At 45.5% G+C, this 27,194-nt stretch overlaps 1 protein-coding gene across 1 annotated transcript in view; it reads left to right on the top strand.

Annotated features, from left to right (window-relative positions):
• Positions 1 to 27,194, top strand: part of Dock2 (dedicator of cytokinesis 2) — a 403,715-nt gene that overhangs the window by 313,268 nt on the left and 63,253 nt on the right. The window contains exons 28-32 of the mRNA XM_051167750.1: positions 4,024 to 4,122; positions 6,019 to 6,113; positions 16,181 to 16,259; positions 22,734 to 22,834; positions 22,932 to 22,990. Of these exons, the coding sequence (XP_051023707.1) occupies positions 4,024 to 4,122; positions 6,019 to 6,113; positions 16,181 to 16,259; positions 22,734 to 22,834; positions 22,932 to 22,990 (433 nt within the window). The remainder of the gene's footprint in view (positions 1 to 4,023; positions 4,123 to 6,018; positions 6,114 to 16,180; positions 16,260 to 22,733; positions 22,835 to 22,931; positions 22,991 to 27,194) is intronic.

The following is a 27,194-nucleotide window of genomic DNA, read 5'->3' as shown; positions in this document are numbered from 1 at the left end:
GGTACCTTGCTCAGACACTATTGGTTTTCTCCTGTTCTCTCGCCAACACATAGTAAAGAGACCTTGACTGTTTCCCCTCAAAGACCCAGTTCTCTCTCAGATGTTCAGTTCTCTCCCAGATTGCAAGACCTCTGAGTGTAAGGATGGTGTGGATTAATTAAAAAGAATTGATTGCCATGGATAGCCAAGAGGAGTCCTATGTTGCCCTGCCACTCACAGTGTTAAGTAGCCCCCTCACCAGCCAAGTGCCTGCAACGATTGTACTTATTTTTACACATTTGACCTAGTTTCCAACTGTGTCTATTCATGCTGTGATTCATTAGCCACATTTTAAACCACCCGACTAGAGCGAGGTGACTCTGCCTGGTTTGCGCCAGCGTCTCAGATTCAATCTCTCTCTGGAATTTAATATGCAAGTCCCACTGGTACTCTGTTCTAAGAAGCGATTTCCTATCCAGGCACCTGGCATGCTGCTTTGGTGTGGATGAGTGGCTGCCTCATGCCTTGGTAGTAAATATATGTCGATTATAGAATTCCTGCCAGCAATAAAAAGAGGAGGGCTCTAATTGGCTCAGATTACAGGGGATCCCCTAACTTCCAGAGTACCCCATGCAACACTGAGGCTTTCCTAGGTTGTTGGTGGGGATGGGAGTTTGAACTTTTAACAATATAAAGTTTAAGCAGCAGCAACCTTAGGGCTGTGCTGGTTGCCAGGGCAAATACAGTCTGATTGTCACCCCTACCCCCCTCCCGCCACCCCCCACCCCCAATTCCTCTAAGCATTTTAGACATGGCAGGTATGAAATTATGGTCTCAACCTTGTAAAAGCAGGAGAGGGCTAAGACACAATTACCATCTTGAAGACAATCTTGAGAAGGGGCTACCCATCAGAGAAGCACAACATGACTCCATTATTCCTTCATTGCGTGACAAAGCGTGTACTGGCCACTCAGTTCAAATGACAGAGAAAAGCCCTTAATGAACCCTGCTGCCTGTGACTCGCTCCATTTCAGGTATTTGTTAATCACATCTGTGTGATCACCTAAGGATCAATACCTAAGTGAGCTAGGGGCTTGCGTGACAAAACAGGATGCTTCCGGTTCAAAATAAAACAGTCGTTTTTATTCTCATTAACAGGCAAATGCAAGCGACTTGTCTAAACTTCCATCACAGTGCACTGCAAATCCTAGTGAAAAGCACCCTATTGGGCTTTTCTATGTGCCAATCGGGACAAAGAAATTAACAAGCTGGTAAAAGTGATTTTGATTGATCTGTGAACTCTAACACACTGGCTGACTCCTAATAAAACAATAATAGTTTATTTCGTAAAATGCTCAAACTCTCTAATGAAGAATGGAAAACCTCTCTCTCTTTTTCATTGTATATATATATTTTAAAAAAGGCATAGAAGTTTCCTTTAACAAATCCTAGGAGAACGCAGTCTGTTCGAGGTAATTCCAAGCAACTTGAGCTCCTCTGAGGCTTGCTCTTTGCATTTTTCCCCTCTTCCAATTCAAATCAAGCCATAGGGAATAACAAGCCTTCCGGATCTAGGCATTTGGGGCAGCCTGCAGTTCTGACAATGGTGGATTTTCACCATACACACACCCACATAAGCTCACAGTCTCAGCGCTCATTTAAGCCAAAGATTTAAAGTAAACTGTTGTCCGAGAGATGACAGCACATTTCCCTCAACAAGATCACCAATCAAAAAAAAAAAAACCCAAACCTTTCCGTATCTCTTACCTCAAAGGAGTGGAATTACCTGCAGAGGATGCCGCCCCCCTTCCTTGAACAACGAGCCAGCCTTTGAGCAGCAGCAAGATAACTCCAAACGAAGGGAAAATAAGCCCTTTATATTGTAATTTTCACTGTTTATATGCAGGAAGTGTAGTGGGTCTGCTCACGTAGGAATAAATAAAAAGCCGAACAAACTGCACGGCAGCTACCATGTGAAAGGAAAAGCCCTCTAGTGGTCACAGGATGAATTCTTTAAAGAAGGAAGAGAAGAGATGGAATAGAGGAAACACATGCGCGCGCGCGCACACACACACACACACACACACACACACACACACACACACACACACACACAATTTCTTCAAGCTCTGGAATTTTCTTTCCTACATTTAGCCTGCCCAGAGTTATAAAGTTCATTTCTTGGTTTCAGTGGGACCTGGTTCAGTCAACCAGCATGCGGTTGTTTCAGTCTGGTTGGAAAGCGATGAATAATTTCACAAACTCACTACCACCCTCTGGAGGTTTAAGCAAGAAATAGCAAGCAAGTGGAACCCCAAGGTTGCAGGTTCCTTGGTACAAATTAGCTAGGGCCCCTGAGACTCCTGGCTTGGTGCTTTCAGGCAGATACCCATGCCGTCAAAACAGTGTGAGTTTCCTGGTCACCAGCTTCTGTGTGGATGCCCTGCTTAGTCACAGAGTTCCTTCTTTTAAAAGGCCACGCAGCTGTTCCAAAAATATTGATACTTTTAAGTGAAAGCTGTACATCTTTACCGTGTACTGTTACATATAGCTGGCCCTGCTGGCTGGGAAAGCACGCTACCCCTAACTTTCTAATTGAAAAGAATCAGGAAGGAAACGAGAGCCTGGACCTATGGGAGCTACTTTGGCAGAAGAGAACATGCAGAACATTTAGTCAATCAAAGAGCTGCCCCAGGAAACACAGAGGAGGCTTCGCGGGGTCATTAGCAGTGTCGATCCGTCACTAAAACAGACCTACAGGCTGGCTGATATAGATTACATGCATGTATGCATCCATACATACATATTTGATATTTGTTAACAACATAAGAACTTTATAAACAAAGGCCACAGTCTGTGATTCACACATAGGCACAGACGCACGCACGCGCGCGCACAAACACACACACACACAAGCAGACAAAGCACTCATCCATACAGCTTAATTTTTTTTTTCAAACGTGAAACTTCCAGCTTATCTTCAGCAGTGGGAGTCCCTGGACACCTCCTGTACCCCACCACTGTCTAGGCCACCTTCCCAAAATCTGTCCTTGGGCAGGACCACAGTGAGACCTCCTCTGGCCAACGGGGTAGCCCCTCTAGAATTTTACAGGAAACAGTTAAGAACTCCACCTCAGCCCTGCTTAGTCAGTGGCCAGTGCTTTCTTTACCAGCTTCCACACTGTATCTCCTCAAGTGCTGCTTCTATATACCAGCGTGCCCCAGCACAGACACTTGGCACAGTTGTCTGTATTGGTGCCTTCCGGTTCACGCTTGGCTCTATCTCATGCTCCTCCACTTCCGGGCTTCCTTAAAGATCCACTTCCTCCTCGGGTCTCTACCTTGACCTCCCTCTTGTCTGAATCCTCTCCTCGTGGATATTAACCATGTTTTCCCAACTAAATGATGAACTCACAAAGATCAAAGGCTGTCTCTTCACTTCTCCTTTCTCTTCCTTAGCCCTCACAAACACTGGTAGGGGTGGGTTCTCTCGTGGCAAATTGATTCATGGCGATCCAGTAACCCATCTTTCTGCAGAGACTGGCCATGCAACTTAACGATGCTGTTGGGGATATGGATCTTTTCAGGAACTCCCCTGAGAATAGATATGGGAACAGATAAGACAATGGGGGTTTACACAGACAAAATGACTTACTGGAAAATGACACTGACTGCCCCCAAGGATCTTGACTGACATAGGCTGAGTCTCCCGGCATCCACACAGAGTACGGGTCCCAGTGTGCAAACAGCAAGGAGGTTGGGTGAGGCAGTGGATCTCCTCTTAGCTCTGGATCTAGAGCTCTTGGCACAGCTACAGGCACATGTGGTTGTTTAATGAATTGTTTTTGTGGTAGTCGTTGTTGTTAATGAATTGGCAGTAAGGACATTTCTTGTTAGGGAGTTTTATATGCCAGTAAGAGGAGACACTCAGTGCTGGGTGGCCCTTTGTCAGTGCCTGAGGTGGCTGTACGTTTTCAAGTTTGAAGTCAAGGAGATGGAAAGGACAATTCTCAGGGCTGTTATATTCTTCCTTATGTTTTATAGAGTCACTTTGTGGCATGCATGACAGCCATCTTAGACCAGATGGGTGACCAGCACTATTCCTTCTATATTGAGACCTTCCAGACCAGCTCAGACCTTGTGGTAAGTCTGCAACACGTGGGGGAGGGGGGGCAGGCAGACAAAAGATGGAGAAGACAGGCATAGCATACCATGCTCTGGTTCTCATGAGTTTGGGGGCAAGAAGGCCCCCAAAAGATCTCAATGTGTGTGTTGAAGATTATGACACACATATCTGGTTCCATTTTGTGCATAACTCTCCTCTAGAATATATCCTCAGTCCATCCAGTATTGTGGCTCCCACATCTAGAATCCAATTAGCAAACATTTGCTGACAAATCATGAGTGTCCTGGAGCCTAAGACCTTGAGTGTTGGAGGCCTAAACATTTAGATTGGGGATCCCTGATTAGCCACTGTGTAACTGTAAGCAAGGGAACTTCTCTTAAGCCTCAGGTTTTTTGTTAGTTAGTTAGGTAGGTAGGTAGGTAGGTAGGTAGGTAGTTAGTTTGTTTGTATGATATGTGAACTAGGGAAGATACCATCGGCATCACAAGTCTTTGAATCAGAAGTGTTAAGAGTAAACACTTAGCCAAAGACAGCTGTGCCTACGCTGTGACAAGGGTACAAAGATAGTTGGTTCCTGAGCCCAGCTCACCTCTCAGGACTCATCTGCTACACCCACCCCCATTGCCAGGCCTTCAGGGAGAATTCATACACCTGGCTCTGTGCCAAGGATCTGATACATACTATGTGCTTGATCCTCCTGGTAACCTTGTGAGGGAAACATTACTGCATTCTGCTGATGTGGAAGCTGGGACCTTAGACCACAGAGGTGATTTCCCCCCCACCCCCCTAGAAGCAAATTGGCTGGAAATAAGCCAATGCCATTTCTAGAATTTCACAATTTAGCTTAAAGCAGTGCTTTTGAAATGATATTCTACATAGCGTCTTTTCTACCCTACCACACACACACACACACACACACACACACACACACACACATACACACACCACACCACATCAAACAAAGCTGATCCACTTTTATCTATTTCACATACTGAGTTTTGGGTGAGGTTTTCTTTGAGCAGAGTCTGCAGCGAATATGACGTGACAAGTATTGCTTAAGGAGGGAACTGCAGATGGGTGGGTTCACTCTAGGTTCGAAGCTTACCTAAATCACCCCGGGGGATTCGGCTTCATTACCTACAGCTCAAGTCGCTCCTGGTACCAGTGGTTCTTGTCTTTGCTGTCTGGATTTGTGCTGAATTTATTTTCTCTAAAGATAAAGATGAAGGTTAACCTACTGAAAAAAATCTGCTGGAGGATGTTTAAATCCACTCTGAACCTCTTTAAAAGAGAGGAAGACCCTTGTCACTGTCCTTCCTTATAGTCTTCTATGCACAGGTGACGTTTGGATTAGCTATGCCTATGCACTGCTAATTAGATGTTCATTTAAATAATAGTGTGTTTGCTCAGTGACCTGAGACAATACCCTATAGTGTGGATTATTTGCCTCCCTAATACATATCTGAGAAGATGACTATGAAACCACCAGCAAATAATCTACTTCTTTATTCTTAATATCTAAGGAACCAATAGAGCTTTACTTGAAGAGTCCATTTCTAGCCATTATTTATATTCCGCTCATATCTGTGAGGCAGAATCCTGGGAGCTGACTTACAAACTTCCATTTCCAACCCGTTGGGATGGCTTTGAATTCTTTAGCAAAGACCCAGACTCCTTCCCAATCTGACCAGCTAAAGGAAAATAAGGAAGATATTTAAAGTGCCATTAATATCTAGACTCGTGCAGTCTGTCCCTGTGACATGGGTGTGTTTGGCTCTTTTTTTAAAAATATATTTTATTAATTTATTCATATTGCATCTTAACTGTTATCCTATCCCTTGTATCCTCCCATTCCTCCCTCCCTCCCATTTTCCCTTTACTCCCGTTCCCTATGGTGTTCGGCTCTTTTGCAGGACTTCCTGATGGAGACGTTCATCATGTTCAAGGACCTCATTGGGAAGAACGTGTACCCTGGGGACTGGATGGCCATGAGCATGGTTCAGAACAGGTAAGCTACCCCGTGCGTGCGTCTAGAACGCCACCTTGTGCACTCGCTAGCTTTAAAGAACACTAGCAGCCAGAGAAGAGAGAGAAGAGATTAAAATGTTAACCTAAGGAAGAAAGGGCTCACCAACCTTGAAGCTGCTCTAAATAACCCCCTACCCTCTGTGGGCTTCACGTTCCAGTTAGAACAGGATACTCTGTCTATGATAGGAGAGTTTAGGGAAGTGTTATAAAATGATATTATTCTAAAGTTCATTTAAGATAATAAAACATTTTCCACGCCATATGTTAGATACATGTCCAAACCACATTACAGGACTGGGGGGGGGTGCTTTTAAGATGCTAATATGATTTTCTAAGATGAAGAAACAGGAGAGAGCATTTTACAGATGAAATGCTGCCTTCGGGACAGAGTAGGGTATGACTTATACATTTTTGTTTGCATCTGTAACACCTAATCGTATCTCATAGAATATCAGTGTAACCCAAGGCTAATTCCGACCCCACATGAGCAATCACAACCTGGGATAAATCATTACAAACAACTCCAACCTGTACTCTTGTGTCTCTGATACCATCTCGGCAAGGTAAAATCCAACTCCTGAGACCTGGCCATTTTAACATTCCCTTCCTCTGCTCCGCTGTCCCCCAGTGTCTTCTGCACTGCATGCTGTGGCTCCCCTGATCTGTCTGGGAACCTCATTCTCCAGTCCCACCCCTGTCCTCTCTTCAGCAAGGCCCTCCCTTCCTTTCTCCCCCGCCCCTCTTTCCTTTGGCTACTTATATTTATTTCAGGTCCTTACCATGGAAAGCCCTTCATCTCACAGGAGTTTCTAGTTTTATCTCCCTATGCCTCCCGCCTCTGTTCTTCATCACACAGGCCCAATACTGGCTGACAGAGACAGAAATGTCCCTAGAGAGTGTGGTAGAGAAGCAAAACCAGAATTTCATTGAGTGAAAGGACTGGAGGAAAAGCTTAGGCACGTTTACATGTTAACGAGTTTGTCATTGCATAAAGTCTGAGGTCTGTCTCTCGCTTGCTAAGAGCCGCTTGCAATACCTGCCGATCTCTGGGAGATTGCTCTTCCTTTCCCTGGATATCCAAGTGCCCATTGTGAGGAGCACACCTGGCTCCAGCAGTCCTGCAGGAGGGGAGGAGTGGTCAGTCAAGTCAGAAGGAGGCATCTGTCTCGGCTTCTTGTAGAAAGAACACAAAACCTCGGAGCATCCCATCCCTAGCCTGGGCTCACCTTGCTTGGCTCGCATGTCACAGGTTCAAGGCTGGCTTTTCAGTGACAATTCTCTCAGGCACATTGTGAGTCAGAAGTTAACTCTTCCCTGGCTCTGTGTCCTGCCAGCCTCCTGAGCATGAGCCTTGTGTGGATACATAGACCCTCATACTTGGAAGGGCCCCATGCTTGGTTTAGCGCTCATGTGCTACCTTCTCTCGACTCATAATAACTTTTAGGCAACAGTACCGCATTTCCATTTTGCACTGGCTCCCTGAGTTGTGTAGCTGCTTGTATGTCAATGGTCAGCCATCTTGGATTAAGGTAGAGGCTTATATTGTACCTGCTATACTTACTATACATGGCCCTTCAGTGTGTGCCAGGAGATGAACACATAGTCTGTCAAATTATATGAAGCATTCAGGAGATAGTGCAGGGGCCATCTGGATACTTCTAGCTTCTCCTGTTGTCTATTTCTCTACGAGAATATAATTTTGTATGAGCCATGGCTCTGCCTAGACTAGACTAGACTCCTCCTGGGGGCACTGTGAAATTCTAAACCCTATGACTCCCTCATGGCAGGGAAATCTGTTTCCCCTTCGTTGTTTGTCTGTATGCCCAGTTAACTGCTACCTGCACTACTTATAACTGATTCTTCACAGGACTGGCCCGTCTATACACAGTGAACTTTTCAAGAGCTAACTCTATGTGCAACTTGGCTCTGTGTCTAGCCTTAGTACAGAGAGTGGCACTCGTGAGCTTGTACAGTGGCCTTCTGTGCCCACACAGGGAACTTCCTGACTGGGATTTTAAAGAAATCTGGACTTTTGAAAGTATAAAGTGTATTTATTGGTTCAGATAAATTGAAAACTCAGGTTTCGTGCTTGGCTATATCAAGGTGTACAGATAATGAGAGAAGAAATAGATGTCTCGGGCTGGAGAGATGGCTCAGTGGTTAAGAGCACTGTCGGCTCTTCTAAAGGCCCCGGGTTCAATTCCCAGCATCCACATGGCAGCTCACAACTGCCTGTAACTTCAGTTCCGAGTGATCTGACACACTCACACCAATGCACATAAAATTAAATAATTTATTTTTAAAAAAAAAGAAGAAATTGATGTCTCTGCCTCTGTCTTGTCTCTGTTGGCCTCACCCTCAAATAGACTTTCCCTTTAGAAGGATGAAACTTCACTCTTCAGGTTGCAAATAATTCTATTTCATTTTATTATGCATATGCATATTTTGCCTGCAGATATGCCAGTGAGGCACTTGAGTGCCTGATGCCTGTGGAGACTAGAAGGGAGCATCAGAGCTGCTGAAACTGGAGCTAGGGACAATTGTGAACTGCAGGGTGGGAGCAGAGGATGGAAGCAGAGTCCTCTGTACGAGCTGACAATGCTCTGAAGTGCCGAGCCATCCCTACAGCCCCACAAATATGTGTTTTATTGAAAGAGGAGAAAGAAAACTTTGCTGAGAAAAAAAATTTTTTTTTTCAGTCAGTGCAGTGTAATTCCCAAGGCTAATCTTCAAAGTCTGGTGTGGGCTACATGTTCATCCATAAACCTCTGTGGCAGAAAAATGAAAGGCATTATTAAGTCAAGCTTTGATCTTATGATCCGCTTCTGAACCAGAGGTAGTATGGTCAATTCTACCTAAACAACAGGGAGCCAGGAAAGTAACGGAGAAGGTAGTTCTCCAAAGAAAAACTCAGAGTTGCTCTATGAAGTAGGAGTAGGTTACTGGAAGAAAGGGGAAACAGATGACTTGAGCTAATACAAGGCCAGAACTGGAACTCATCAGGCTAGCATCCCGCCTTTGGAGCATTCTGGGAGAAGCACTTAATTATCTGTATGAGCCCGTATCGGGACAAGCCCCAGAGATGTTGCTTGTCTAGTTCCATTCCCGTTGCTGTGATAAAATACCTTGACACAAGCAACTTTAATGGAGAAGTGGTTTTTATTAGGCTTAAAATTCCAGGTTCCACACTGTTATTCTAGGGGAGTCAAGGCAGAAACTTGAAGCAGCTTGCCAGGTCCAGTTAACAGCAGGTAGGAAATGAGACTGTGTATGCCTGTGCTGACCTGGCTTTTCCCCAACTCTCATAGAGTCTAGAATGCCAAGCCTAGGGCTTGGTGCCACTCACATTCAGGGTGAGCCTTTCCACCTCAACTAACCCAGTTAAGAACATCCCTCAGAGATCTGCCCACAAGCCAACCCAATCTAGATAATCTGTCACCGAGAAACTCTTCCCATATAATTCTATACTGGATCAAGTTGACAGTTAAAATGATCCTTCTGTCTCCATAACTAGAAAAGTAAAATGGAATGCAAAGAATCAAAGATAGTGGACATGCCTCCCAATTAAAAGCAGATATGGCTCTGAGCAGTGAAATGTGTGTCTTTCAAACGCAGGTTGAGAGTATAACATGGACTTCCTGCAGCCCGGGTTGATTTTGAACTCACTATGTAGTGAAAGAAGATATTTGAACCTGTGGTCCTCCTGCCTCAACTTCCCAAGTCCTGGGGTTACAGGCCTGCACAACCACAGTCCATTGTTACCCTCCCTTTTTTCAGAAATTCATTCAACATTCTGGAGAGAGGCTATCCATGGTCCATTGTGTTTCTTTTTGGGGAAGGATAGAGTTGTCCCTTAGTACCACACTGATAACTAGTCAGACTTCAGTGAGCAAGGCATTGGTATCACTAGGTGATGACATCTTAGTCTTGATCTATAGAAGTACTTGCTGATGTCACCTCCCCCTAATGGTGGCTGTTATTACAGGAGAATAGCCTAGCCAATAGGTTTCTGTTATATTCTGGCTACAAGAATGTCTTCATTTTTGGAGCTCTTAAGGGTTGCTCAAGACATCTGCATTTTGTGGGTTCTTTCCCAGATGGTATTTGTTAAGCACCTAGATCAGTCCATTGTTATGAATGCTTCGCATGCGTTAGCATCCTTGCTTCTTGCGACAACAACCTTATGAGGTGGAACCACAATCATTTGCATTTCATAAATGACAGTGCTCACTTACTCATTGCTGCAGTGCCAGTAAGAAAGGGAGCAGCCATTCAACCTGAGCCAAGCTCTGATCCTGGTTTCTTCACCCTGTGCACCAGAGACATTTGTCTGGAGAGCCTTGAACAGCCATCCAGATAGCAGCCCTGAAGGGGAGACAGCCTGCCAAGGTCATGCAGCTAGTTTGCAGAATACACACAAACAGAGCATGTACCATGATTAGCCTAGTGCTTTGCTCACCTAAAATACCATTTTCTCTTCCCCAGAAACAATCCATTTGCCTGGTGAGCTTACCCCCAAGTTAGCCTGGGCACTATAAATAATTAACTTTCGTTCTTTATTTTCCTCTGCCAAATCATTTCTTCTTTCCTTCATCACTATCTCTTTCTCTATATTATCCACGTTACTGTAATTAACCCATTGCCACCTCCAACGTGTGTACAAATGTATGTATCTGCCATCTACCACCTCTGCCTCTGTGTGTCGGTAGAGTGGGTGGAGTTTTCTAGCTTTGCCTGTCTCTCCAGCTGTGTGCTGTTTGTGTATGCTGAGGTGATGACATGTCTACTGTGAGAAACACTTTCTGGCAAAACACTTTTCTTCTCGGTAAGATGCAGCATCCAGCATGCTCTGATTTACATAGCGTGTTTAAATTTTAAACGATCAAATTCTTCATAATGTTGTAAATTAACACAATTATGCTAGGAAACCTCTCTCCTTCCCTCATGCATCTGTGCCTTGATCGGGAATCACAGCACTTCAAGGGGGGTTAGGGATATAACTGCATCTCTACGGCTTCTCTTAAAGCAGTCAATCAACGTTTATTGAGTGTCTCAGGCTCTAGGGAGGGTACAAGCTCTGATTCTTAAGGCTTCTTTCTAGTAAGAAAATAATATGTTGGTGTCCAAGTCCTGCAGTGACCCTCCTGAGAGCAGAGCCCAAGGATGGCATAGAGATGCTCGAGCCAACGGTTCTCAATCCAAGGGCTATGATCCCATTTAGGGGTCATTTATCAGACATCTTGCATGCCAGATATTTACACCACAATTTATAACAGTAGCAAAATTACAGTTATAAACTAGCAATGAAATAATTTTAGGGTTTGGGGGGGGGGAACACCACAACATGAGGGACTATATTAAAGGGATGCAACATTAGGAAGGTTGAAAACCACTGTTCTAGCTGATGACTTCCTGGGTTCAAAGCCTGTTCCCTTCTTTAGATAGTTATTGACCTTGGGGAAGTTGTGTAGCTGCTCTGAACTCAGTTTTTCTCACTGTAAAATGGGACTAGCAATAGTCCCCATCACAGAGGCTTGAGGGGTTTATGTGGCTTAAATGAAAGAATGAGTGTTATAGAGCAGTTAGGATAGTGTTGCTTTAGACAGACTTTATAGCCATTGTTTTTTTTATCTTCACATTTCTGTCAATGCCGTGGCACATGTGTGCAGGACAGGGGACAAGGACAGCTCGCAGGAATCCATTTTCTCCTTCCACCATATGGGTTCTAGGGGTCAGGCTTAGTGACAAACACCCATGTCTGCTGAGCCTTCTTGCTGGCCCATGGTTTCCCTACCCCACACAGCACAACTAACCCTGAAGTGCAATTGGCTGTAAGATTGCAGATTTGGTGAGCCTGCAGCACCCCTAGAGAAAGGCTCCTCAGGTGAGCCGTGCCCTGACAAGCCGGGGCACGCTGCTTCTCTCTAACCTCTTGGTGCATGAACCTTGGGAGTGTTGGGGTGATAGGAGCAGCTTAAAGGTTCTGGAAAAAATACATTGTGCCAGGATCAAAGGGAGCATAAAAGCTCTGCTGCCCCTGCCCCCCAGGCATATCTATTATGTCCAGCCTTCAGTTTTGAACAATAGCATTAGATATACCCTGTGAATCACAGGGTAAAGGAAAGTGGGGTTCACATAAGCCTTCTGCTCCCTTGGTGTCTCTCCCCAAAAGAGGGTCCCCATCCCCCTTTCCGCTTTTGTTCATGGCATACAACTCGTCACCATGGCGTGGCACTGTGCTGTCACATCAGAGTATTCCCAGCCTCAATTTCCTCATACTGGAGATGGCAGCAGCAAGCCGAGAACCTGGGGGAAACAATGACTGACATTTGCCAAGGTCATGAATGTACAGAGACACAGGACCCTCAGTTCCTACATTGCAGCTTATTGGGATTTCACACTTGGTTCCTCTGATAGAAGGTGCCAGAGAGATTCTGGGGCAATCAAGGTTTGCAGCCCAGAAGGGTGGGGCATTGGCTAGACAGAGTTTTCTGCAACCCTTGCAGGAGCCCCATGCACTGAGCCTGGTGCAGAAGGACCCTCTGGCTACCACATAGCCTGCTAACACACCAGGGATATGAGGCGTTAGGTTGAGATTTGAAAATGAACTTTGTTTTAAACAGCTTATGTTTATTGTTGAGAGTAACAGAGGGTTGCGAGTGGTTTGATTGCTACCCACTCCAGAACAATGTTTAAAGAAGAAAACCGAGAAGAAAAAGGCCTTACACTTCCTATCTTAAACACAATATAGGCTTAAGTGGGATTCTTACATTCTGCATGTGGCTATCAGAGAAGGCAGGAGGAGGTGACACGACCGCCTCTCACCACCACGAGCACATGACTGGTCAGTTTCCAGTTGCTAGCCCAGCCTCAGGGAGCCCCAGAAAGGTTTAAACTGACAACCTAAATAATGTCTATCCTACAGCTACCGATAGCTTTGTTGCTAGCGAGAATGTATAAAGCCCTCGTTTGGGTATCACATTTCAGCTCCTGAGTTGTTTATACACAATATGACAGCCACTCAATGCACTTCCATCTAGAGATTCAGATAACTAATCTTTAAGGAGAAAATATAGAGGTTGATTCAAAGGCATCTTAGCAAATGGCAAAGCAGCAAAACCAAAGAAATCCCGCTCTTTGACAGCCCAATGGGGCGGTGGATTTTGTGGGATTTTCCACGTCTACCGTTGTGTGGCCCTGCCTGCTCCAACCTGGTTGCTATGTGTCCCTTGTTTACTCTTTGTTCCACTATTCGTGTCTGGTTCTAGAAGGGGACTTGAGCAACCTGAAGAATCCAAAAGATCCCCCACAACCACTGCAGGCTTTGGGTTGGGCATGGGTTCTGCACTTACCCTTCATTTCCTATGGCAACTCCAGGAAATGGCTCCCTCACCACTGTGTAGCAGGGAGGAACCTGAGACTTCAAAAGGATAGCAACATGACCCAAATCCAGAGAGCTGGAAGGCAGCAAAGTCAGAAGTAACATCTAGGGGTGTGCGCATGTTCCAAATCCTGTGATTCCCAACACCAGAACATATGGTTTTTTTCCCTCCCAACAAACTACATATAAGGATTCAATGAACTGCTGCTATAGGCCTATTGACAAGCAGTGCCCCACAAGGAAAATAGCCTAGGACCTGCCATGTTCAGCACAGGCAAAGTCTAGCAGCTATGTTTATGCACAGCTCTCATATGCCTTAAGAACATCTTCTTTTATTTTCTGAGATTTCTCTGGCTGCAGGATGCTCGGTCCATCTGTAGGTGGGAAATGGGAAATGAATGTACTGGTACCTTGGAATAAATGACCCAGGAATAAATTGTTACCACTGAGGGGCAATGGGAGTGGTGTTAGTAGCTCAGGTTTCTTGTCTCCTAGGAGGGGACACTTCTGATGTGCAAATGTGTTGTGTAAGGTCTCTTAGTGGATCCCAAGCAGAATGGAGCTCCAATCATTGCCCATACTCATCAGCACTTCCTTTATTGGCCTTTTCCGATGCCTCAGACAAGCTGTAGGTATTTCTCTGGACTAGCCACTCAGGGGACAAGGAGGTATTGACTACCTGATGCTCATTACAAATGGTGGGACCAAGGTGTTGGCCTGGCAAGCATATGTGTGAGTTAAATCTGCAGTACTAAAAAAAGGAAGGCAAAACCATAAGAGTAAGCACACAAGGAGTTCTTGGCCATGTCTCAGGTGGAAGGCAGCTGCAAGACTCTAGAAGAATAACGATTATAGCTTTGTTCCCATCTGGATCAGTGGGGCGAAATGAAGTGGGTACCTCCAGATCTATTCTGAAAATAATGCTAAGAGGATGCGCTGACAAGCTGAGTGTTGGGTGTGAGACAAAGCCATAGCCAAGGTTATCAATGCTGAGTCTCTTTCTTCTTCTGGGAGCAAGGGCAAGGGTGCTGTTCTTCCTTCACATGGGGAAGATACCAAGAGAAGTAGAAGCAGAGGCCGAAGGTCTTTGAGAGTTAGCTTTGGTGTGAAGACCAGGGAGCTTGGATAGAAGCTTGGAGGTCATGGGAGAGACCTAGGATGAAGGTACCAATTGGGGAATCAAGTATGTGAGTGTGAGATGCTCCTAATCCCTAGGAAAGAAATAGACACTGGGCCATTGTCATGCTTCCTCCAGGATCACATAGGCTGCAGCAAATAAAGCTGCAGGGATCCCACTTGGAGCCCTACCCTGTAAGTGGACCATGGTCTAAAACAGAAGTTTGGCTACATGACGGCAGCTTAGATGGCAAGTGTATTAAGAAGAGTGCAGAAGTGCCCTCAGAGAGTAACAAAATGGGCATGACCTACTGCATAGGAGAATGATCAAAGGTTTTAATAAGTGGCATGTGCCGGGTGTCTTCAGCCTGCATCCCCCGGCCTCCTATGTCCCAGGATAGCTCTGAATGTGGCCCAGCACATTTGTCGAGAACAAAAATATCACACCACAATGTCCAGAGGCCGGACAGGATACCCTCAAGTCTACACCAGGAGGGTGTAAGTTTGACTTGGAAGAATTGGGACAGGCCATAAAATGAAAACACGCCACTAAGTGCTAAGGAAGTAACCTGAATCACAGGGTAAGAGTGAAAAGAAAGCATAGAAAGGAAGGCTGGGGCCAAAGCCTTGAGGACACCGAATGTAAAGAGAGAGCTCAGCTCGTCCATGGGCAGTGGAGAGCCGTGGAGGTCAGGAATGGCCATGGTTGGCGTTGTCCCTGAGAATGGCAGGACAAGAGAAGATGGGCTGTAGGAAGAAGTCAGTGGAGGTTCATGGGAAAGAGAAAGAGAACAAGGTGGCTAGAGACACGTGGAAGGTACACTTCAACAGCCAGGACCAAAATGTGAAATGTGGATGATGTTTGACTGGCACTGGGCTTAGATGAAAGCCTAGAAACAAGGTACAAGATGCACGGAAGAGTGATCACAGGAACATTGTATATTAAGGGGAAAAAAAGCTGAGAAACCACAAAATGGCCCATCAATAAGAAACTGACTGAATAAACTGTGTTACAGCCATGAAGCGGAATGCTCTTTGGTGATTAAAAAGGATGACGTGTGGCTGCACTCATTGGTGTGAAAGGGGTACACGGTTTATTATTGAATAAGATGGGCAAGTTATGAAACCGCATTCATCGTGTAATGCCATTCATCAAAATGACGTCCTTAAAATATTACTCACATAGACACTTCTAAGGAGACCTTTGAAACTACGCTCACCCATATGTTGACGGCAGCCTTTTCTATGTCAGAGGATCTCATGGAATGCTGGCTGTTGTTGGGGGGGCAGGAACGGTCTTTCTTTATATCCGCACAGATTGTTCAGCAATAGGCTTCTAATAGTTTGAAAGTAAGACAATAGACATTTCTAAAAAGTCAAATAGACAGTTCTTGAATTCTAGCAAGGCAACTGTAGCCCCTGTGTCGACCTGTATTAGTCCCCATCTGAAGCTCAACCTTACCCTGGGAGGATGTGAGGAGATTTCAGTCTGTCAGGAAGAGAAAAAAGAGGGTGCTCAAGTGGTCCAGTGACCTTGTTTTCTCTTTCAGGGTCTTCCTGAGAGCTATCAACAAGTTTGCAGAAACCATGAACCAGAAGTTTCTAGAACACACAAGCTTTGAGTTCCAGGTGAGTGTGAGGCATTAAGAGCCACTCATGGCTGCCCTGGCACCATTGAGCTGATGGCCCCATCCCCCACCATCACTGTGTGTGGAGGCACAAGAAGCCCACAGGTGTCACTGGAGGTATGCATAAGGGAACCGGGGTGGGGCCTGGGGAGGAGAAGTCCTGAAGCTTTGACTGGGACACGTATGCAAATGTGATCTCCCATAATGGAGATTTCCACTTTCTCACTGTAGAGCGGGCACCACCTTTCAAAACTGTAACATTTACTTACTATTTTGTTCACTGGCGCCTGGGAACAGCCAGTCACAGACACTAAAGTATGATTTACAATAAAGCTTTCAAGTACATCTCTATGACTTCCCAATTTCTCCAAAAGCCATTTTAGTGTGTATGCTCAGCCAAGACTCGGGGCCTCTGAGACATTCAGGAGATGATAAGAATTTCCCTGGGGTATGTAGAGTGATGTACCTGCTCGGGCCCACAAAGAACATGCTCTTCAAAGCCTGATGGGAAAGTCTATTGTTGCCCATGGCTGCAGGAATGAGAGAGAAGAAACACCACCCAACCCTAGGAAATCTCCTCCAGGGAAGTCTTCAACCCTCAGAACCTCTGGTACCAGAGACTAAGGGACCAGAAGTCACCTAATGCCGTAACTCAGGGTCATGCTCTTTGCTGCCTGCTCATCTGAAATGCTGGCTTTCCCTCAGGCTGGCCCTGTGCTCAGCAGCTCAGGCAAGGATGTCATTGTTCCTAAGTGATACAACTGTAAAATGCCAACTGCCCTCCCACTTCAGGAGGCTTTGCCAGCCCAGGAGCATGCTGGGAATGCTGCTGTTGGAAGCGTTCCTCTTTACAAAACCTGCCCTGCCTGGCTCCTGTGTGAGGTTTGCCCAGTGACCCTGTGGCCATGAGATCACATCTGGGCCTCTTGATGTTTCTTTTAGCACTGATTGTTATTTGAAATCATCACTCTTGCTTTTCTGTTCCCATGTATGGTTTCTTTCCTTCTTCTGACAAAACATGACTACATAGAGTAAAAACCTTGTGTTCACAGTCACTCTGTGCCTGGCATACAGTGTGTCCTTTGGGAAAGGTGACACCCAGGCTGGGACCTGTGCCCTATACCTTGCTTGGAAGATGCGCTGAACTGTCTTTGCTGGGCTGAAAGATAAAGGTCATTTTTGAACACAGTTCTTGGTGTCCTCCATGTCCTTGCATTCGATCGGGGAACTGAAGTGACCACTACTCATGCAAAGAAGAGGAGCTGCCATTTCCCTATAGTTTATATGCCAGCTCATAAGAAATCACTCTAAGGTCTGTTCAGCTACCCTGCAAGTTTGATACTGCTGCTAGTTAACATCTGCTCTGAAGGTGCAAGAGTGGGTAAGACCCAAGAGCCATGGACAGAGAGCCTGAAGTCTACCTACACCTTGAAGCAGTTAGGACCAGAAACTGTAGCCCTCCACATGGAGCCATGGCAACACTCTAGACTCAGAGCGTCACTATGGCCCTGGGTGAGGGTTTCTCTCCAGATGACTTATCTTTTACAGAGCAACCAAATGTGTCACTCTGGCGTTTAAAAGGTTTCATTTCCCTTAGACTGTAGCACAGATGCCCACGGGCTCCACTCACAAGCCTGTTCAGAGAAGTGGATATTGCCACTGTGTTTGGAGGGACAGCTTGGAATAACATACCTGGCGGCCAGAGAGTGGTGTGAGACCATAAAAAGGCCAGCCGGTTTGTCATTTTCCCTTGGTGTTGGCAATTCCAGCCTCAGGACCTACTGGTCCGTCTGTCACTCTCTTCTGTGGTCTTAGAGAGGTACTTGGCCAAGGCAGGATCAGCTGCAGTCCGCTATGCCATTCTTTTAGGTTTCAGAAAACTTTCCTGAAAGAAAAGTGTATATATGAAATATACCTAGGAAACGGACGTGCCATATGAGCAGACGTTAAACTCGTGAACTGTGTGGTTTTTGGTACAGTCCTTCACTGCTCGGTGCCTCTGTCACTTCAGTGTTAAATAAAGATGCCATCAGCTGCTATATCTTTAAAACAGCTATAAGGGTTAGGTGAATTGATTCATGTAACACACTTGGAATGGTGCTCACAACCTAGGAGCCAATTAATAAATGTTACCTTGTTAGCATCATCTTGAGGATGATGGTGACGGTGGTGGTGGTGGCGGTAATGATGCCAACGGTGGTGGCGGAAGTAGTGGTGATGATGATCATAGTGACCTTAAAAGCATCGGGGCTAGGAACTCGGGCCAGTTCTTGACAGGCGCGGCAGTGGGGGAAGCAGGTTTGTGATCATCATGACATAGCCGGAGGCTGTCACGCCCACAGGACTCTGTAAACTACAGAAAGGAGCTAGGAACACGGAGTCAAGTAATTCTTTCCTAACGAGGTTTCTACAGATATTTAGAGAAAAACACTGCCCCCCCAAAAACTGGGTCATCTTTCAATTTTCCTTTTGTTCCCTCATCTTTTCCTCCCCCTTTTGAGAATGGATGTGTTTTCTGTACTCTGCTTGGAACACCCTCCTCTCCTCCTGGTGGGCTTATGTATTATGCATGGGATGCAGGCAGGAATAGCCTCTGTCCTGGCTGCCTCTGTCCAGAGCAGGAGCAAAGGAAAGGAGGTTAGCCCTAACCTCTCCTCTGAATGGTGGTTTTGTGATTCAAAGAGCAAAAAGACAGCAGCTCCATGGGTGCTGCTCCATAGGAGGCAAGGCCTGGGCATTATAGAAAGGGTGACTTCTGCTGAGAGCTAAGATCAGTGATACCCTCTGGATGCTGGGGCTTGATGCTCTTGGCTGTTTGCAAGGTCACAGGGACCAGAAGAAGATATAAACTCGCCTTGACAGGGGCTTGTGCTGAGGGTCGCAGAGTTGTGCAATTCCACTACCTAGCATAGACTCAAAAGGAGATCAGTGCCAAGGGGACATACGCATTCCTATGTTCATAGCCATGAGCCATACAGTGATGGAAGTGGCATCACTCTACATGTCTGTCAACAGAGCAATGCATAAAGGAAATGTCTTATACATGATGGAATACTATTCAGCCATAGAAGATAAAATTCCATCTTTTGCCTTTAGCTTGAATAGACCCTAGAACATTATGTTAAGTGAAATAAGCCAGATGCAGAAAGACACACACTTTGTGAGTTCTTTCCTATGTAGAATCTATGAATGACAATTTTGTGGAAGTAGTAAGTAGAATAAGGAAGTAGTAAGTAGAATAATTATGAGAAGCTAGGGAGGCGGCACATGGGAGATGTTGGTCAGCACCCACAAAGCTACAGCTATGAAGGAAGAAGGCATCTGGTGTTCTTCACAGTAGAAAGGCAACGTAGTCATTAACAATGTTTATCTTTAAGTGACTGGAAGAGAGACTTTGACCACAAAGAACTGATGAATGTTTAGGTGATGGATACACTAACTGCCCCAAGGACACATGTGTATCTAAAGTGTCATTGGAATTGTGAATGTGTACCATGGTGGTTTGGTAACTTAATTCAACGGTTTTTTTAAAAAAGCAATAAAGCTCAGAAGTCACATCAACTTGCCTCCCAACACCACTTCCACCAGTAGCATAAAGCAGTTTTATTCCCTGTGGTCCTCAGTTTTTGTGTGTGTGTGTGTGTGTGTGTGTGTGTGTGTGTGTGTGTGTGTGTGTGTGTGTTATGTCTAAATAAGGTTAAAAATACAAATCTTGTCACTTTTCAGAAGAATTTGATTTTTATTTTTTTTTTAAAGTATGCCTTTGTGTGTGTCTGTGTGTGTAGGCATGTGTATGGGGTACCCACAGAGGCCAAAAGAGGGCCTCAGATCCTCTGGAGCTGGTGTTACAGCCTGCCTGCTGCATGCTGTCATGTGGATGCTGGGAACTAAACCCAGATCCTCCGCAAGAGTTGTCTATGCCCTTAACCACTGAGGCGTCTCTCCAACTCTTTGGGGGAATTGCATAAGAATGCGCATGAAGTGCGGCCATTTGCTGTGAAATCATTCCATAAATCCTGCTGTGACACAGCTAAGTCAGACATGCAGCTAAACACTATATATATATATATATATATATATATATATATATATATATATATATATATATATATAGGGTGACCAAGAAAATGAAGTCTTTGGCTCTACAACCTTTCCATTTGGTTGTGAAGCTAGAAGTCAATTCCTTGCTTTAAAATATGTTGTGAACGCTGTGAACAGCGTGTAATGAGGATGGATGCCAGCAGATCTGTGTAACAGTGCAGTCCTGGGGAAGGGTTTTGTAGGAATTGAAATCTAACCCTTTAGTGAAGGTACATGTGAGTTTGCTGGGCAGGATTTCCTCATTTAGTCCTTATAACCACACCCTTTGGGGCCCATTATCCTCATTTTCCAGGTGAAGGAACCGAGGCTCAGCCAGGTAGGGCAGCGCGCTCCTGACAGTGGAGATGGTAATTAGATTGCAACCTTGGAAAGCATCCTGACAGCATCCCCAAAACCACACAGTGAATAGCTGTACCTGCCTCTGCCCCGTGGCTCTGTGACTCCAGCCCTAAGAGTGCATGCAGCAGACAGAAGGGGTTCAAATGAGGGGTGAAGACAGTGCCGCTGCCCGAGAAAGAGAAGTGGGACCAAACTATATGTCCATAAATAGGTTAGGTGTCTATAAGATGCCTGTAAGTGCATAAAGCTGAAGTAGCTCTTTCAGTAGACTACTGTACAGCAATGAAAGAGAGCCAGGCAGGTCTGTGTTGCTACTGGAGAATCAATATATATACACACACACACACACACACAAAAGCAAAGAATAGCAAACTGACTTTTTAAAAGATGACCACATATGTATCTGTTTATACACAAAAGCACTCTGAGGGGATACTAAGACACTACTGCCATCTGCTTCTGGGTAATTGTGGTTCAAGACAGGAGAGGAAAATGATATTTTATTATTGAAACTTTTGTTCTCCCTCAACTTTTAAAAGCCACACGGATGTTACATGTATGGCTTTTGTTTGTTTGTTTGTTTGTCTGTTAATTTAAAATAACTAGATTCTCAGGATGTCCACTAGCGATATAGCTGTGTATGGTCACGTGACACATTTGGTCCTTAGGGTCTTATGCTTCAAAATAGAGCAGTGTAGCTCATGGAAAATGGGGCTTCAGGCCTGCTGTTCTCTGAAGTTGGACCTCCGGGCCTTTGGAAGGTGTGGCTCTTAGCCATCGCAACCTTGGCCATCACAACCTGACGCCTGTGATGGGTCTGCCTGAGTGGAAGGTGACTGAGTCCACGGCAGGGTGGTCTCTTATGCTACGTGGGTCTGTCCTTTTGCTACATGGTGTACAAAGACTTAGCAAGACAGGCCCATGGCATCTTGAAAATGCCTTCCCTTGAGCATCCAAGTTGGTAGACTTTGCTTTGGTACTTGGATATTGAAAAGAAAACAATGAGACTGGCAGCTGCTTTCAAGCTCTTTGTGTGGTCCATGCCCTGTGACACTATGTCTTATGCCACCTTTTACTGCAGTCCTCTGCAGTGAGTACCAAGTCACCACAACTTTGCAAATGAGCTTGCTGCGGTTCGATAACACCCACTCTGGATCTTCCTCCTTCTAGTCTGTGGCCCCTATCAATAGTGTCATCATCACGATCATACTTATGAATACTTTCTATATACATATGGTCAGTGTTCTGCTCTGTCTTACCACCATCTGAGGAGTGGATTTCTCCAGTGTCTTTCACAGTCAGCAGCAGATCTGCAAAGCTTACAGCAGCTGAGAACACACAAACGGCTAAAGAGAGGGTTCTAGCCTTACAAAACTCTGAGTGGTCTTTGGTGGGATATCTCTGGGCCTCACATCCCACCCCTTGAAGGTGTGCTTCTGCATATCTGGGCAGGGTCAGGGGATTTGTACTTCTCAGGCATTTCTAAGCGATGCTGCTAATGGTCCCAGAACCAGGCTTTAAGACCACTGAACAAAGCGGAAGGTAAATGCAAAATGCTTTCAGACAGAACAAATTGGAGGCTGGCTTCTTCGAGCTGTCAGGTGGATCAGGGAGGATGCCCAGTGAGGCTCCGACTTCCTGAGCAGCCTTATCTTTCACACACCTATAATTTCAGGGCAGGAACCAGCTCCCCAGAGATCCCAGTTGGGCTGAGTCATTTGTCTTTCAAAAAAAAAACAAAACAACAAAAGCGCCACAGCAAAAAGAATCCAGCTCTAAAATTCTCCTTGACCAATCCCATTGTCAGGGAGGGGGAGGCAGGGCCAGGACCTAGAGAAATCCATCCATTGTCCTTGCTTTGGCCAGGATGTTAATTTTGGAGCCCGTGCCAGTTAGAAAATTGCAGAGCACACAATTAAACTGGTCTTGCCTCTGTCTTCTGCCGTCTTTATAAATTATTCACGTTACCCGCCGTTTAATATGCCTCCCCTTCCTTCAGACCCTCTCCGTGACTGCTCTCCTCTTTCTTTTACAGCTGTGGAACAACTATTTTCATCTGGCAGTTGCTTTTATCACTCAAGACTCTCTGCAGCTGGAACAGTTCACACATGCTAAGTACAACAAAATCCTGAATAAGTAGGTTGCATTCTTGGGATGATCTGAGAGGGAGGAGCTTCATGAGATGCTCTGGAATGGGGCTTAAAGCAGGCATTTTTTTTTTTGCTCCTTCCAGGTACGGAGACATGAGACGGCTCATTGGCTTCTCCATCCGTGATATGTGGTACAAGCTTGGTGAGTAGGCACCCATGCCCAGAAAGATGCAACTGCGTGTGTCTACCCTGACCTTCCCAGCATATGTGAATCTGCTTCTGTGTGATGCCCCCAAAGGCCTATGAAGTCAAACAGGAGTTTATAAGAGGGAGGAGGAGGCAGTTGCTACTGCGGGAACTGTTGTCATACATCCCAGGAAGGCTTGCTGCTGATTGGTGGGACAGGAGATGCTACATCCTGCTTCTTGTGCGATGCAGTCCATAAAATAACTTTGAACCTCACAGGATAGGAGGAGGGGTTTTTGGGGGAAATGGATTCCAGAAGCTGCCTCCATCACAGTGAGCGACAGGGATGGCTTGTGGCTAATGGTGAAGGGAGGATGGAAACAGAGGGACCTTAATCGACATTCCGAGTGAGGCCTGGACCAAAGAGCTCCTATTGAAACTTCGTATCTTATCCTTTAGAACCAGCCCTCCTTTCTCTTACTGATCAGGAAACTGAAAAGGGAAGTCAGTTTGCTTGAGCTCAGACCAATCGGATGTCTCAGAGTGTGCTTTTCATCCCACGAGGGCGGGAACAAGTAATCTTGCTTGTAGACAAAATTCTGGATGAATGATGGATGGATGAGTGAGCAGGTGTCAGTGAAGAGTGTGGACTTCCATCTCTGACACTTGGCTTTCTTCTTGACTCTCTGGTATACAGCGATTCTTCCCTAGGCTCTCTTCAGGAGAGGCATGTATAAGTGCATAAGAGCATTTGTCTCTCTTGAGTTCCTATCCCTAGAGGTCTTCATATCTGCTGGTCCCTGTCAGATTTTCTAGGTCAGCGTTTAGAGTAGTGTCTGATCTCTGCTAGGAGAGGGTGCAGTATGGAGGATAATTTACCAGTATCATGTCTGTGGTTGTTGGCAACATCAGACTCCAGCTAAGAGCACATGCTTGACGACAGGAAGGTTGCGAGTTGGCTCACGAAGTCCGGAGCAAAGCAAAGGAGCCAGGTCCAAAATGGACTGTCACAGCTCTGCCTAGGGCCTTACCCAGTCATGTGCAAGCAAGCCTCAAGCAAGCAAATTTAACATCCTTTGTCCTAAGTAAAGGAAATAGCACCCTCTCACAAGGTACCTATGAAGATCATAAGAGTAAAGATTGGGACGAATGTAGCCGTGGAGGTATGCACCGCTGTACTGTACCTCTTTGCCATCAAAGCTCAGTCCAGTGTCCATCACCAAGGCCCAAAGAATGGGGTCCAAGCAGTAATCTGAAATAGCGAAGCAGGGGGGCTGTATGACCATAGAGATTCAACAGTGCACGTACTGCCAGTGTGCTGTTGGAGTCCCCCTGGGGAACTGGGTCATCTCCCTTGGCTCTGTTCTCTAAGGTGCTGGCGCCCCTCTCCCCAGCCGTAACTATCAAAACCTCTTCATATACTGTGGCATGTCCCCTTGGGAATATCTTCTTATTGTCTCCTTTTTTCTGACTGCTCTGACTAAGGCGAAGCCTATCAGCAATAGTTTGTCTCACTTGCCATTTGTGTTAGTTGGCTTTTTGTATGCATGACCAAATAAGCCAAGAGAACAACTTGGAAAATTCCTAATTTGACTGGTGGTTTCAGAGGCCTCAGTCCACCAGCCTTGGCTCTGTGAACTCAGAGCTTGAGGTGGCATGGAACATCATGAAGCTCATCTCATGGTGGTGAAAACGTGGGTTGGGGGGTGGCAAAAATATAGTCCCGCCCCCACCATACAATGATATATAGCCACAGACCTCCTTTCCCAGCCAGACCTTGCCTCTTAAGGTCTCCAAGTCCTTCAGAAGATAATTGGCACCAGACACCAGCTAGAAACCAGGCCTTTAATGCAGGAGCCTGTGCAGGACACTGTGTGTTCAAATCCTAACACCACTGTTTTGCAATAAAGCAAAAAAAGAAAAAAAAGACATAACGTACATGGACACGTAGACACATGGAGACATAATGTAGGCGCAGACACATGTAAGAACAAAGTGCTGCAGACCTACCCCAGCAGAAAGCAATAGCCAGTGGCTGCTGCACCCCAGCAACTTGCTATCTGGCTGGACTATAAGCCCATCACCACGAGGTCTCTGGATATTTTTCAAAAGAAGCCTGAAAAAAAAAAAAAAAACCCTGGATCTTTCAAGACATTTTACAGTATATGAATATCAATGATGATTAATTGAATGTTTTCAAACTATCGCGTGTTCCCAGGGAAAAAATGGCTCTCTGGCTTGCATACTTTATTTCCACCAACAGAGACCAACAGAAGCTGCGGTGGGTCTCTGTCCCCAGCTCCACACCCTGGGCTCTGCCAGAATCCTAAACATGAAGCTCTGCTTTGTTTGTCCCAAGCGGCTCCACGCGGCCTGCTCTACTCTGAACATCCTTCACTGCAGTGTTTTGCACATGGAAGATTTTATTTAGATATAGATTATGTTTTGGCAGGGAGTCTTGGACTCCCAATTATGCTGATGAATGAAAAGCTGTTACCAAATATTCCACCTGCTTACAGTCGCAGAACATCAGAGCTGGAAGGAGGAGCCCTTTAGAGATCATATTGTCCGGCATTTTTCAAGCATTTATTTTTAGCTGAGGGCCAATAAAAAGAAGAATGCATGCTCAATAAGTAAATTGGATGAAAGCAGAAATGTTTTATAATTAAAATGATCAGGGGCCACAAAGCCTGTTATAAATGGCTTTCTGACTCCCAGTGCAGACCCCTGAGGATAAATAGAACAGGCATGTATATGATCCAGCCCTATTTTACCATCGAGAACACTGAGGCTCAGAGAGAGGAAAGGTCTCATACCCAGGCCTGTTCAGACACATCACCAACTTCTCTGCTGCTCAAAATTCCTACATAATGAATGAACACAATGAAAAGACCTGTCATCTGGAGGTCACAAGAAAAGAACCATTGATTGTGACTGCCCTTCGGGATGGTGTCTGCTGAGACAGCAAGGACTTTCTAAAAAGCAATTGTAGGAACAGAGAGGCCCAGGCCAACCTAGGTGTCAAAGGGGGCTAGATGTGGCCCTCTGGCACTGTCATCTGAGTGCTGTATTCCCACACTACCCTGATAAAGATCTGGTCCCAGAAAGCCCCACTGCATTGGCCTCCCTTAGATGGCCTCTTATTCAGACAAATGATGTTTACTGTAGGAAACAAACCAAACCAAACCAAACCAAAGGAAGCATTGCCCAAAGAGCCACCTCTTGGCCAGGCTTGTGAGGGAGAAGAATGTATATTAGTCTGAAGAGGTCTTCCTGGACACACACACACACACACACACACACACACACACACACACACCAGGCTTCCAGTCATTAGTAACATTGCTGCTTCCTTCTTACTTGCTTCTTCCAGGAATAAGAGCTGAAATTTAAAGCAGGAGGGATAAGTGGCTGCCTCATTGACATCTACCCTGGTGCTCTGTGGGATGCTGGGGTTAGCACACTAATGAGATTAGCTTGATAATCCACACCAGGACCAAGCTCCGAGTTCATTAGGGACTGGTGTAGTGAGACCACTACACAGCTAATGATGGACTTTAAAGGGTGGCTCACTGACTAGCTGAGCTCTCCGGAGCAGCCTTTGTAGACTGCCCATGTAGGAGCCCTTCTCATTCTCAAACCTTCTAGCTGACTGGATCCTGATAACTTCTTGGTTTTTGCTTTGTTTTTGTTGTTGTTGTTGTTGTTTTTAGGATTGTAATTTGCTCAGCTAACAATGTCTTGGAGTAGATGATAGTCATGTGACCTAGCTCTGTCCCATGAAATCAGCAGCAGCAACATCCTTGTATATATTTATCAAAGTATTTCTTCAAAGAGAGAGGTGGGATGGAGGAAAGGGAGGGGGCAAGAGAGCTGACTCAAAAAAGCACAGCACATCATTATTTTGCCCTTCATTCTTTCTGGAAGATGACATGATGGCTGGAAAGGCAGCAATTGCCTTGATGCCTTGAGGACAACACTGAGGATGGAAATGACTGTAAGCTCCATCTTCTCAGATTCACAACTCTGAGATGATAAGGAAGAAAATGAGAGCTTTGGCTTAGCCTTGGTAGCCAGATTTCCGTTTTAACTAATTTGGCTCTCCGGTTTTATAGGTCAGGGAGCTATGATAGGTTAGGAGAGGCAGAAAGACACACCCGAGGTCAACAACAAATGGTTCCTTGAGCTGCAGTTAGAAAAATTCATCTTTGGACCCCAAG

Source organism: Acomys russatus, chromosome 25, assembly GCF_903995435.1.
Source record: "Acomys russatus chromosome 25, mAcoRus1.1, whole genome shotgun sequence".
Lineage (NCBI taxonomy): Eukaryota > Metazoa > Chordata > Mammalia > Rodentia > Muridae > Acomys > Acomys russatus.
This window is presented reverse-complemented; position numbering and strand designations above follow the sequence as displayed.